At 57.1% G+C, this 13,356-nt stretch overlaps 3 protein-coding genes across 3 annotated transcripts; 2 read left to right on the top strand and 1 right to left on the bottom strand.

Annotated features, from left to right (window-relative positions):
• Nucleotides 1-1,482: 1,482 nt before the first annotated feature.
• LOC123934531 (histone H2A-Bbd type 2/3-like) lies at nt 1,483-1,836 on the top strand. Its single transcript, XM_045994695.1, has one exon. It carries the CDS (start codon nt 1,483-1,485, stop codon nt 1,834-1,836), a length of 354 nt encoding a protein of 117 aa, XP_045850651.1.
• Nucleotides 1,837-3,059: 1,223 nt separating this feature from the next.
• Nucleotides 3,060-4,730, top strand: F8A3 (coagulation factor VIII associated 3). The gene has a single exon (XM_045995393.1). It carries the CDS (start codon nt 3,145-3,147, stop codon nt 4,288-4,290), a length of 1,146 nt encoding a protein of 381 aa, XP_045851349.1. The 5' UTR covers nt 3,060-3,144; the 3' UTR covers nt 4,291-4,730.
• A 7,786-nt stretch (nt 4,731-12,516) lies between these two features.
• On the bottom strand, nt 12,517-12,965 carry LOC123935563 (histone H2A-Bbd type 2/3-like). Its single transcript, XM_045996501.1, has one exon. The coding sequence runs from the start codon at nt 12,868-12,870 to the stop codon at nt 12,517-12,519; it is 354 nt and encodes a 117-aa protein (XP_045852457.1). The 5' UTR covers nt 12,871-12,965.
• Nucleotides 12,966-13,356: the final 391 nt, after the last annotated feature.

Below are 13,356 nucleotides of genomic sequence, written 5' to 3'. Positions count from 1 at the left end.
AGGGTCGTGAGACCCAGCCCCGAGTCAGGCTCCACGGTGGGTGGGCTCTGCGCCGAGCACGGAGCCTGCTTCAGCTTCTCCCTCTCTCTGCCGCCCTCTGCCCCTCCTCCGCTCCCTCTCTAAGAGGGCGGGGTTGGGGGGGGGCGAAGTCACCGTGAGATGCCACTTCGCCCCCAGTAGGACGGCTCTTCTAGGCCCCAGAAAGACCGACCGAGCGGGAAATGACCAGTCTGGGCGAGGCCGTGGAAGAACCGGGCCCCTGGCCCACTGCTCCCGGGATGGGGGAGTGGTCGGGCTGCGGCGGGAGCCACCCGGGCAGCTCCTCGGGAAGTGAGCCAGGGAAGGACCCTAGGAGCCCGCGACCCCGCTGCTAGCTGCCCAGGGCAAGGCCCGGGAAACAGGTGCTCACACAGAACCGTGCAGGCGGCCGTCCACCGCGGCGCCGTTCCCGTGGGCCCGGAGGTGGACATCCCTTCGAAGCCTGTCCCCTGAAGACCGGGGTCCACGACACGTGGTCTCTCCGGGCCGTGGCCTCCTGTGCACAGCCATCAGAAGACACCAGGCGCAGAGGGGCGCCACCACGTGCAGGAACCGGGTGAAAACGTGGGTGCCGAGGGAAAGCAGCCCGACAGACCCCCCCCCCCCCCCCGCCCCCAGCCCCGCAGCCCCAACCACCTCCTCGTCTGACGATCCCATCTCTAGGTCCGTCTCCAGAAGAGGCCAATCTGTCCGGGCAGGAAGCAGAGGAGGGGTTGCCTGCGGGGCTACGGGGGTGGGGTGGGGGGCGGGCGGGGAGGGAGGGGGGCGCCGTGGGGAGCGTCTGCCCGCCAGGCGCGGGGCTTTCTTTTGGGGGCGGGGCCCACGCTGTGGAGCCAGATAGGGGTGACGGTCGCCCCGCACGTCGAGGGTCGCCCCGCATGTCGAGGGTCTGCTTGGGGCCACGAGGCCCTCTCCCGGCTGGGGTTTCTTGGGTAGGACCTCCCAGTGGGGCGGAAGGTGAGCCTCCATCTCCTCCGAGAGGCGTCGTGGGGGGCCGTGGGGGAGGGGGGGAGGGGAGCAGGCTCCCGCTCGCGCCAATTCTCGGCGGGCTCGAGCTCCCGGCAGGGGCCGATGGGAAAGCGGTGACCTCACCAGATCCACGTGTCCCGAAGTGTGTGGCCCCCGACCAATGACAGGGGTCGGCCCGTGGTCGCTAGGAGACGGCGGCATAAGGGCCCGAGTCCCGAGTCCCGACCGGGTGGCTGGAGAAGTTGGGACCCGCTAAGCCCTGCCGAGCCCCGCTGAGCCCCGCTGAGCCCCGCCGAGATCCGCCGAGCCTGCCGAGCCCCGCCGAGCCCCGCAGCGCCCCGCCGAGCCTCGCAGCGCCCCGCCGAGCCCCGCAGAGCCCCGCCGAGCCCGCAGAGCCACGCAGAGCCCCGCCGAGCCCGCAGAGCACCGCCGACCGAGGCCCGTCGCCGAGCTAGAGCGCAGCCGAGGCCCAGCATGCCGGCCAAGAGGAGCCGTCCAGGGTCGTCCGGAGGCCAGACGCAGGCCCGCTCCCGCGCCCGCTCCCGCACCGCCCGAGCCGAGCTGTCGTTCTCCGTGAGCCACGTGGAGCGCCTCCTGCGCGAGGGCCGCTACGCCCGGCGCCTGGGCTCGTCCGCGCCGGTCTTCCTAGCGGCCGTCATCCAGTACCTGACGGCCACCGTCCTGGAGCTGGCGGGCAACGAGGCGCGGAACTGCGGCTCGACGCGCATCACCCCGGAGCTCGTGGACATGGCGGTGCACAACAACGCGCTGCTCAGCCGCTTCTTCCAGTCCACCACCATCTCCCAGGTGGCCCCGGCCCACGACTAGCGGCCGCCCCGCGCCACACGGCCGCTCGGCCCGCCCGCCCCAGCCGGGCCTGCTCACCGCTGGGGCGGCCCGGGGCGGGCTGGGGCCTCGGGCCCAGTCCCTCGCAGTCCCGACAAGGGGCTCCAGAAACCCGTGTGTCCGAGAAATAAAAGCCAAGGAAAGAAACCCGCGAGCGCGCGCGTGTGTGTGTGTGTTTTCGCGTGTGCGTGCCCTTCGGTCACTCGGTGGGCCACCTGCTTCGGGGACGTCCCTCTCGTCGGAAGGACGAGGCAGGGTCTGGCTGGGGGGCGGGGAGGCACACAAGAGCCGTCCCTCTCGGGGGCGGTGCAGGGGGTGGCCCCGGGTGGGACAGGCGGATGGGGGGGGGGACCGAAAAGCCGTTTCTATCAAGGACAGCGCAGGGGGGTGGCCCCAGGTGGGACAGGGCGGATGGGGGGGGACCGAAAAGCCGTTTCTATGACGGACAGTGCAGAGGGGTGGCCCCGGGTGGGACAGGCTGGATGGGGTGGGGGGCACAGAAGAACTGTTTCCTTCGGCGACGGTGCAGGGGCGTGGCCCTGGGTGGGACAGGCTGGATGGGGGTGCGGGGCGGCGCTGGCGCCCCCGAGACCCCCACATGAGCGCCGAGCAAGCCAGAGCCCGGGACAGTCCCGGGAAGGACGGGGTTCCTGGGGCTGCAGCTCAAGGCCAGGACCGCGGCGCCGTGGTGGGGACAACGTGCCAGGGCGACCCCCCGGGGGTGGGACGGAGGGGTGGACACACCTGTCGGCCTGGACTCTGGGAGGGCAGGGCCTGGGAGCGGGAGGGTGAGGAGGGACGGTGCGGGGGAGGCGGGCGGGGAGGGGCTGGGTTGGCCACCGCGAAACGTGCCGACTTGGCGGGGTGGACACACTTGGGGCTGCGGGCGGGGAGCAGGGACTCGGCCCTCGCGAACCATGCGGACTGGGCCTTAGGGCCACGTGGCGCCGCGGCTTGAGTTCCGCTGGGCTTCCGTTTGGGGACGCTAGGGGACGCCTGTACTAGCAACCCGGGCCAGCAGGCCGTCGCCTGGCAACAGCCGGCCCCCGGCCAGGCCCCGCCCCAGGACTGACGATTTGCATAGACGACGCCCCCTCCCCCCGCGAGGCCTCTCGCCGCGGATCCCGCGCTTTTCCTAGCGCAGGCGCGGCAGGGCGCGTGCGCACGCGCGGTGGTGCGGCCTCCCCCTCCCTCCGCCTCGCCTCCAGGGAGCGAGCGGGACTGCAGGCGCGTCGCTTCCAGGCGCCGCCGCCGCGCCCCGCCGACTGCGTCAGCGAGCGGGCGACGAACATGGCGGCGTCCGCGGCTGGCCTGGGTGGCGGCGCGGGTCCCGGCCCCGAGGCTGGGGATTTCCTGGCCCGCTACCGCCAGGTGTCCAACAAGCTGAAGAAGCGGTTCCTGCGGAAGCCGAACGTGGCGGAGGCGGGCGAGCAGTTTGGCCAGTTGGGCCGCGAGCTGCGCGCCCAGGAGTGCCTGCCCTACGCGGCCTGGTGCCAGCTGGCCGTGGCGCGCTGCCAGCAGGCGCTCTTTCACGGGCCCGGGGAGGCGCTGGCGCTGACCGAGGCCGCCCGACTCTTCCTGCGGCAGGAGCGCGACGCGCGCCAGCGGCTCGTCTGCCCGGCCGCTTACGGGGAGCCGCTGCAGGCCGCGGCCAGCGCTCTGGGCGCCGCCGTGCGCCTGCACCTCGAGCTGGGCCAGCCGGCCGCCGCCGCCGCCCTCTGCCTCGAGCTGGCCACCGCCCTGCGCGACCTGGGCCAGCCGGCCGCCGCCGCCGGCCACTTCCAGCGCGCCGCCCAGCTGCAGCTCCCGCAGCTGCCCCTGGCCGCGCTGCAGGCGCTGGGCGACGCCGCCTCCTGCCAGCTGCTGGCCCGCGACTACAACGGCGCCCTGGCCGTCTTCACGCGCATGCAGCGCCTGGCGCGGGAGCACGGCAGCCACCCGGTGCATCCGCCCCCGCCGGCGCCGCCGCCCCCACCGCCGCCGCTGCCGCGGGCCCCGGGGCAGCAGGTGGGCCCCGGCGCCGCCCCGGCCGTGGCCGCCGCGCTGCTCCCTCCCAGCGCCGCCTCCGCGCCCGGCGCTTCCTCTCCCGCCACGCTCGGAGCCTTCGCGGACGTGTTGGTCCGCTGCGAGGTGTCCCGCGTGCTGCTGCTGCTGCTCCTGCAACCGCCGCCCGCCAAGCTCCTGCCGGAGCATGCCCACACCCTGGAGAAGTACTCCTGGGAGGCTTTTGACAGCCACGGGCAGGAGAGCGGGGGCCAGCTTCCCGAGGAGCTGTTCCTGCTGCTCCAGTCCTTGGTCATGGCTACCCACGAGAAGGACACGGAGGCCGTCAAGTCGCTGCAGGTGGAGATGTGGCCGCTCTTGAGTGCTGAGCAGAATCACCTCCTTCACCTCGTCCTGCAAGAAGCCGTCTCCCCCTCGGGACAGGGCATCTGATGAACCACTTCGACCAAGGGACTTTGGGCTCGTGGCAGAACTTCGTACATCTGCCCTGGCCTTTGGGGCGAGGGGCGGGGGGCAGGGGGGGTTGCGGGCGGGCGGCGGGGAAGGGAAGGGGGTCCGAGTAAAAGACAGGAATCCTAGCAGTTCTGCCTTGATCTTATTCCTCTTGCCTCCTTAGGCATTAAGTTGACCACGAGTTACCTGTCGCCCCACAACGTACTGCCGAGACGGTGGGAGGGAAACAACATGATAGGATCCGTGGAGGACATGGCTCTCTTCCCCCAAACGGCCCACATACAAATAAGAACCCCTGGGGCGCCTGGGCAGCTCAGTGGGTTAAGCCTTTGCCTTCTGCTTGGGTCATGGCCTCAGGGTCCTGGGATCAGCCCTGCATTGGCCTCTCTGCTCAGCAGGGAGCCTGTTTCTTCCTCTCTCTCTGCCTGCCTCTCTGCCTACTTGTAAATTCTCTCTCTGTCAAATAAAGAAATAAAATGTTTAAAAAAGAAAAGAATATAATCTCCCTCTCCAGTCATTCGGCTTTGGGAAAATGCATCCTCTAGGCTGAAGCTGTGCACAGTACTAATCTTTTTTTTTTTTTTTTTTTTTTTTTTTTTTTTTTTTTTTTTTTTTCTCATTTTATTTATTTTTTCAGCGTAACAGTATTCATTCTTTTTGCACAACACCCAGTGCTCCATGCAAAACGTGCCCTCCCCATTACCCACCACCTGTTCCCCCAACCTCCCACCCCTGACCCTTCAAAACCCTCAGGTTGCCCCAACCTCCCACCCCTGACCCTTCAAAACCCTCAGGTTGTTTTTCAGAGTCCATAGTCTCTTATGGTTCGCTTCCCCTCCCCAATGTCCATAGCCCGCTCCCCCTCCCCCAATCCCACCTCCCCGCAGCAACCCCCAGTTTGTTTTGTGAGATTAAGAGTCATTTATGGTTTGTCTCCCTCCCAATCCCATCTTGTTTCATTTATTCTTCTCCTATCTCCTACCCCCCCATGTTGCTTCTCCATGTCCTCATATCAGGGAGATCATATGATAGTTGTCTTTCTCCGATTGACTTATTTCACTAAGCATGATACGCTCTAGTAATCTTTTGGGGTGCCATTGAAGGACACGGGTTGGCAGATTTCTGTTTTGCCTTCAGTGTGTGTGTGGGGGGAGGGGGACATGTTGAGCGCTCACCATGCCTTAAGCGCCTCAAAATGGGTGGGACTCGCAGGATAACCTTTACTACCTCTACTTCAACAATGTGGAAGCAATAGGTAAGTGAGTACAAGAGAGGCCCATCGAGACAGATTCAGCTACCATTCCCATGCTCTCCCTTGGCTGCCTGGAAGGGCCTTTCGGAGCCCTTGAAGCCTAGTCTAACTTACTGCAAAAGCGGGTAGGGTGTATCCTCCTTTGTCCTTTTGCTTTTCCTGGTACATTCCTCTAAACCTGGACTGTGGGCCTGGCCACTGCCTTACTGTTTAAGGACTAGAATGCTTAGGAGTTATGGAATATGACTGGCAATATTATTTGGGTTGGGTTTAAGGAAAAGCTAGGCCTCTGTTCTAACTCCTTGTTTTGGGGACATGGAGGGGAGGGATATCAGAAAGCCTGGTGTTGTGTATATGAGCAGCATTAGAGTTCTCCAGAGAAAATCCACAGAATCTCTGTGTTTATATGTGTGTTCATATACATACATATACATGTGTATGTTTGTATCTACATATAGATTGATTTTAAGTTATTGTTTCACATGATTGTGGAGACTTGAACAGCCCAAAATCTGCAAGATAGGCCAGCAGCCTGGATACCCAGAAAAGAGGTGCGGTTGGAGTACAAAGGCAGTTTGCAGGCTTAATGGCTGAATTCTCTCTTCTTCCAAGGAGGTCAGCCTTTTTTTTATTAAGGCTTTTAATTGATTGCACGAGACCCATTGACATATGCAGGGGAGGGGTAATACACTTTACTCAAAGCCCACTGATTAAATATCAATCTCAACTACACAACACCGTACAGAAACACCAAGAGTAATGGGTGACCAAATGCCTGGATACAATGGCCTAACCAAGTTGACACATAAAATTAACCACCACAAGTACACCCTTTATCAACTTGGCACCCACACCCATCTCCTTTAAACATTCTTAAATTCCTACTAAAGATAATGACAAGGGGTGTCTGGGTGGTTCAGTGGGTTAAGCCTCTGCCTTCAGCTCGGGTAATGATCTCAGGGTCCTGGGATCGAGCCCCACATCGTGCTCTCTGCTCAGCGGGGAGCCTGCTTCCCCCTCTCTCTCTGCCTGCCTCTCTGACTACTCATGATCTCTCTCTCTGTGTCAAATAAATAAATAAGGTCTTTTTAAAAAAGTTAGTGACAAGGTTCTACTTAGACCTAACATGGTGCAACTATCCCGTGTACAACCAAGAACACCAATAATCCTTTCCCCGATAGAGGATGCATGGTCCTTAAGTAAAATTTACTCTTTTCCTTGACATACTGAAACTTAAATACTATGATGTAAAGTTAAGAATATTTAAATACTGGGTGCCTTGGTGGCTCAGTCAGTTAAGTGGCTGCCTTTGGCTCAGGTTATGATCTCAGGGTCCTGGGATCGAGTCCCACATTGGGCTCCCAGCTCAGTGGAGAGCCTGCTTTCCCCTCCCTCTACCTGCTGCTCTGCCTACTTGTGCTATCTCTCTGTCAAATAAATAAATAAAATCTTTAAGAAAAAAGAATGCTTAAATACTATGATACAAATTCAGTGTGCCCTATATTATATAATAAGAGGATAAAAGAGGGAAGAAAATGGATATTTTATGCATGCAAACTCACAAATATACTGATAATAAATGAAGGAAAAAATGCTCATGTCAATTACAATCCCTGTTTCTATAACTGGTCACATAGCCAGAGCTGGTATTCATAATCCTGCATAATTACACTTTATTTATTTATTTATTTGACAGACAAAGATCACAAGTAGGCAGGGAGGCAGGCAGAGAGAGAGGAGGAAGCAGGCTCTCCGCGGAGCGGAGAACCCGATGCGGGGCTGGATCACAGGACCCTGGGACCATGACCTGAGCCGAAGGCAGAGGCCTTAACCCACTGAGCCACCCAGGTGCCCCCATAATTACACTTTTATGATGTATCTAAAATAGTCAAATTCATAGAATCAGAAAGTGCAATGGTAGTTACCAGGGCCTGAGGGGAGGGCAAAATGAAAAGTCACTAATCAATGGGCATAAAGTTTCAAATAAGCAAGATTAATAAGTTCTAGAGATCTGACATACAACATTGTACCTATAGTCCACAATAATGTATACTAAAAAAAGTATTAAGAGAATAGATCTCATTTTAAGTGTTATTAAAATAGAATAAGATTTTAAAAAGAGATGCTCTTCAAATATAAAAACAGAAAAATCAAAAGTGAAAGGATGTATAAATATATACCACAAAAAGAGAAGGCTTAGGGAAACTGGAATGGTTCTTTTTTTTTTTTTTACTATTTTATTTATTTATTTCACAGAGATCACAACTAGGCAGAGAGAGAGAGAGAGAGAGAGAGAGAGGAGGAAGCAGGCTCCCTGCTGAGCAGAGAGCCTGATGCGGGGCTCGATCCCAGGACTGTGAGATCATGACCTGAGCCAAAGGCAGAGGCTTAATCCACTGAACCACATAGGCACTCCAGGAATGGTTATTTAGATAACAGAAAAATTATAATCATGTTGGAAATTTTAACATCACTCTCTTGGAAAATTGAAATGTGCTCAATATCTTTCATCATTAGTTAATTCTAAATTATTATTTTTTAAAAGATTTTATTTATTTATTTGACAGACAGAGAGCACAAGTAGACCGAACAACAGGCAGAGGGAGAGGGAGAAGCAGGCTCCCCGCTGGGCAGGACCCTGGGGATCATGACCTGAGCTGAAGGCAGATGCTCCACCAACTGAGCCACACAGGTTCCCCAGTTAATTGCAAATTACAACCACAGTGAGGTATGACTATATATCTACCCAATGTAGAATGGTTAAAACTAACCAGCTGACCACACCAAATATTGGCAAGGATATGGAACAACTGGGACCCTCACACATAGTGGAAGTGTAAAATGGTACAAACACTTTGGAAAATAGTTAAACAGTTTCTTATAAAGTTAGATATACAGCTAACCTATTACCTAACACTTCCACTTTAAGGAATTATCCACAGGAAATGAAAGCCATATTTGCATACAAAATCTTGAACATAAACATTTATAGTAGTTATTTTCATAACAATAAAAAACTAAAAACAGATATCCAGATATCCATCAACAGTTGAATGTATAAATAAAGTGTAGTTTATCAATACAGCTAAATAACACTAAATGATGAAAAGGAATGGATCAATAATACATGCAAAAATATGGATGAATCTTAAAAAAGGCTTCACTGAAAGTACTTGCACGCCTGATTCAATTTATCTGAAGTTCTAGAACAGGCAAAACTAGTATGTGGTAGGAAAAAATAAGATCAGTGGGGGCGCCTGGGTGGCTCAGTGGGTTAAAGCCTCTGTCTTCGGCTCAGGTCATGATCCCAGCGACCTGGGATCGAGCCCCACATCGGGCTTTCTGCTCAGCAGGGAGCCTGCTTCCTCCTCTCTCTCTCTGCCTGCCTCTCTGCCTACTTGTGATCTCTGTCTGTCAAATAAATAAATAAGATCTTAAAAAAAAAAATAAGATTAGTGGTTACCTGTAGGAAATGAAGATGAGGTTGATTGGTAAGGGGACTGAGGGACCTTTTGATTTAGTAGTTTGAATGCTTAGTATTTGCCCTAGGGAAATGAAAATTTATGTTTTTTAAAAATTTTTTTAAATTAACATATAATGTATTATCAGCTCCAGGGGTGCAGGTCTGTGAATCGCCAGGTTTACGCACTTCACAGCACTCAGGATAGCACATACCCTCCCCAATGTCCATAACCCCACCCCCCCTCCCAACTCCCCTCCCCCCAGCTTGTTTGTAAGATTTGTTTGTTTTGTAAGATTAAGAGTCTCAGTTTGTTTTGTAAGATTAAGAGTCTCTTATGGTTTATCTCCATCCCGATCCTATCTTGTTTCATTTATTCTTGAAAATTTATGTTTATACAAACCCTATCCATAAATGTTTATAGCAGTATATTCAAAATTTCCAAATCGTGGAAACCAAAATGTCCTACAATATGCAAATGATTAAACAAAATGTGTTATATCCATATAATGGAATAATACTTGCTGACAAAACATAACTACTGGGGTGCCTGGGTGTAGATACAGAAAGTCTGTCGGCGTGGTCACTAGTGGTTGTGTTGACTCTGAAGGGACAGGAGGGAATTGTTTTTGCAGTGATGAACTGTGCTATCCCAGATCTTTGGGTGGTGGTTACACAGATAGATGGATTTATCAAAACGCAGAGGGATGGGCACCTGGGTAGCTCAGTCGTTAAGCGTCTGCCTTCGGCTCAGGTCATGATCCCAGGGTGCTGGGATCAAGCCCCAAGTTGGGCTCCCTGCTCAGCAGGTAGCCTACCTCTCCCTCTCCCCCTCCCCCTGCTTGTGTTCCCTCTCTCACTGTCTCTCTCTCTCTCTCTCTCAAATAAATAAATAAATAAAATCTTCAAAAAAATAATAACTATTGATAAATTCTAGATGAGCAATCTAGATAAACTACAAAAGCAATATGTTGAGTAAAAGGAGTCAGTTTTAAAGGTGACATACTGGATGAACATATTTACAAGGTATTGTGGGAGAAGCAGTTCAACAGCGATGGAGAACAGGGGCCTTAAGGTTAAGCAGACGCATGCCCTAGATGACAACCTGCAGAGTCCCAAGTAGGTGTAAGCACCTGATAATGACTCTCCCAGTGCCCCTGGTGTTAAACAGTCTCTCCTGCCTCCCAGCTCCTCCCTTTATGGATCCCTTAGATAGGACTCCCACAGAACTTACCAAAACACCACTCTTTTTTGTTTGTCAACCCAGCCTTAGCCCAGAACCCCCAGAAACATTTCACCCATGAACTTTAGTAAGGCATATGCCCCAGGTACTGCTGCCCCTTTCTGCCTGTGCCCTGCCTTGATTTCCCGATGTGTTGGTCGAGAAATGCTGAGTACCACTTCTAGGAGGTATGAATAATATACCTCTCTGTTTCCCTTTTCCTTTCAATCTTTGTTGAACCTTGGCTCACCATGCAACACTCTTACCCCAGGCTCTTCGTAACAAGTGTTAATAACCAAAAGGACCACAACTAAAAAGAGACAGGAGTACCAAACCAGAGACTTTTCTGGGATGATGGAGCTGTTCCATGTCCTGACTGTGGTGGATACTTACGTCTATGCAGGTGCTAAATTCATAGAACTGGGCCCCAAAAAGGTTGATTTTATTGGAAAATACAAAAAATAAAATAAAAAACACAAAAGAAATAAATTTCATGGACTGCATACAGTACCAATCATGTCTTAGTAAATTCTTATTTTAGCACTATATTTTTATAATTTTAAAATGTATTTTATTTATTATACACACATGTACGCATATAATATTTTATATATTTAATTGCTCCTTAACTCTTCTAATCACTATCTAAAATGGAGGGCAGGTGTTATGTTGTCATTATAACAGTCTACGGCCACACCATACTGAACACTCGATCTCATCTGCTCTTATTATAACAATGAAGAAATTAAAGTTACAGTAAAACACCACTACCCTTGCAGGAAAGCAGTAGCCATAAAATTTCTTAATAAAAATTCAAACTACATAAGGCATAAAGAAATAACACTAAAAAACGTAGGTCTCATACTCACCTATTAATCCCGCTTGCAGACACTACCTTCTAGTGCAAGTTATGAATGCAAATTAAAGTTCCGGAAAAGCCTCAACAGAGGCAAACTTCATACGCAGGAAAGCTGAGACTAGAGGCCTCGCCCTGTGTGAGGGGGAAGGGGAGGGCGCGATGCCTCGGGGATGGGGGGGCATGAAACCACGCGAGAGGGTGGGGATGGGGGCACACGACTCCGCGTACCTGTGCTGGGACTAGGCAAAAGCGCGGGATCCACCGGGAGAGGCTTCGCCTGGCGGGGGGGGGGGGGGGAGGGGGGGGGCGTCGTCTATGCAAATCGTCAGTCCTGGGGCGGGGCCTGGCCGGGGGCCGGCTGTTGCCAGGCGACGGCCTGCTGGCCCGGGTTGCTAGTACAGGCGTCCCCTAGCGTCCCCAAACGGAAGCCCAGCGGAACTCAAGCCGCGGCGCCACGTGGCCCTAAGGCCCAGTCCGCATGGTTCGCGAGGGCCGAGTCCCTGCTCCCCGCCCGCAGCCCCAAGTGTGTCCACCCCGCCAAGTCGGCACGTTTCACGGTGGCCAACCCAGCCCCTCCCCGCCCGCCTCCCCCGCACCGTCCCTCCTCACCCTCCCGCTCCCAGGCCCTGCCCTCCCAGAGTCCAGGCCGACAGGTGTGTCCACCCCTCCGTCCCACCCCCGGGGGGTCGCCCTGGCACGTTGTCCCCACCACGGCGCCGCGGTCCTGGCCTTGAGCTGCAGCCCCAGGAACCCCGTCCTTCCCGGGACTGTCCCGGGCTCTGGCTTGCTCGGCGCTCATGTGGGGGTCTCGGGGGCGCCAGCGCCGCCCCGCACCCCCATCCAGCCTGTCCCACCCAGGGCCACGCCCCTGCACCGTCGCCGAAGGAAACAGTTCTTCTGTGCCCCCCACCCCATCCAGCCTGTCCCACCCGGGGCCAACCCCTGCACTGTCCTTGATAGAAACGGCTTTTCGGTCCCCCCCCCATCCGCCCTGTCCCACCTGGGGCCACCCCCCTGCACTGTCCCTGAGAGAAACGGCTTTTCGGTCCCCCCCCATCCGCCTGTCCCACCCGGGGCCACCCCCTGCACCGCCCCCGAGAGGGACGGCTCTTGTGTGCCTCCCCGGCCCCAGCCAGACCCTGCCTCGTCCTTCCGACGAGAGGGACGTCCCCGAAGCAGGTGGCCCACCGAGTGACCGAAGGGCACGCACACGCGAAAACACACACACACACGCGCGCGCTCGCGGGTTTCTTTCCTTGGCTTTTATTTCTCGGACACACGGGTTTCTGGAGCCCCTTGTCGGGACTGCGAGGGACTGGGCCCGAGGCCCCAGCCCGCCCCGGGCCGCCCCAGCGGTGAGCAGGCCCGGCTGGGGCGGGCGGGCCGAGCGGCCGTGTGGCGCGGGGCGGCCGCTAGTCGTGGGCCGGGGCCACCTGGGAGATGGTGGTGGACTGGAAGAAGCGGCTGAGCAGCGCGTTGTTGTGCACCGCCATGTCCACGAGCTCCGGGGTGATGCGCGTCGAGCCGCAGTTCCGCGCCTCGTTGCCCGCCAGCTCCAGGACGGTGGCCGTCAGGTACTGGATGACGGCCGCTAGGAAGACCGGCGCGGACGAGCCCAGGCGCCGGGCGTAGCGGCCCTCGCGCAGGAGGCGCTCCACGTGGCTCACGGAGAACGACAGCTCGGCTCGGGCGGTGCGGGAGCGGGCGCGGGAGCGGGCCTGCGTCTGGCCTCCGGACGACCCTGGACGGCTCCTCTTGGCCGGCATGCTGGGCCTCGGCTGCGCTCTAGCTCGGCGACGGGCCTCGGTCGGCGGTGCTCTGCGGGCTCGGCGGGGCTCTGCGTGGCTCTGCGGGCTCGGCGGGGCTCTGCGGGGCTCGGCGGGGCTCTGCGGGGCTCGGCGGGGCGCTGCGAGGCTCGGCGGGGCGCTGCGGGGCTCGGCGGGGCTCGGCAGGCTCGGCGGATCTCGGCGGGGCTCAGCGGGGCTCAGCGGGGCTCGGCAGGGCTTAGCGGGTCCCAACTTCTCCAGCCACCCGGTCGGGACTCGGGACTCGGGCCCTTATGCCGCCGTCTCCTAGCGACCACGGGCCGACCCCTGTCATTGGTCGGGGGCCACACACTTCGGGACACGTGGATCTGGTGAGGTCACCGCTTTCCCATCGGCCCCTGCCGGGAGCTCGAGCCCGCCGAGAATTGGCGCGAGCGGGAGCCTGCTCCCCTCCCCCCCTCCCCCACGGCCCCCCACGACGCCTCT

Source organism: Meles meles, chromosome X (genome assembly GCF_922984935.1).
Source record: "Meles meles chromosome X, mMelMel3.1 paternal haplotype, whole genome shotgun sequence".
Lineage (NCBI taxonomy): Eukaryota > Metazoa > Chordata > Mammalia > Carnivora > Mustelidae > Meles > Meles meles.
Note: the sequence above shows the minus strand (reverse complement) of the source record. Positions and strands in the feature narration are given on the sequence as shown.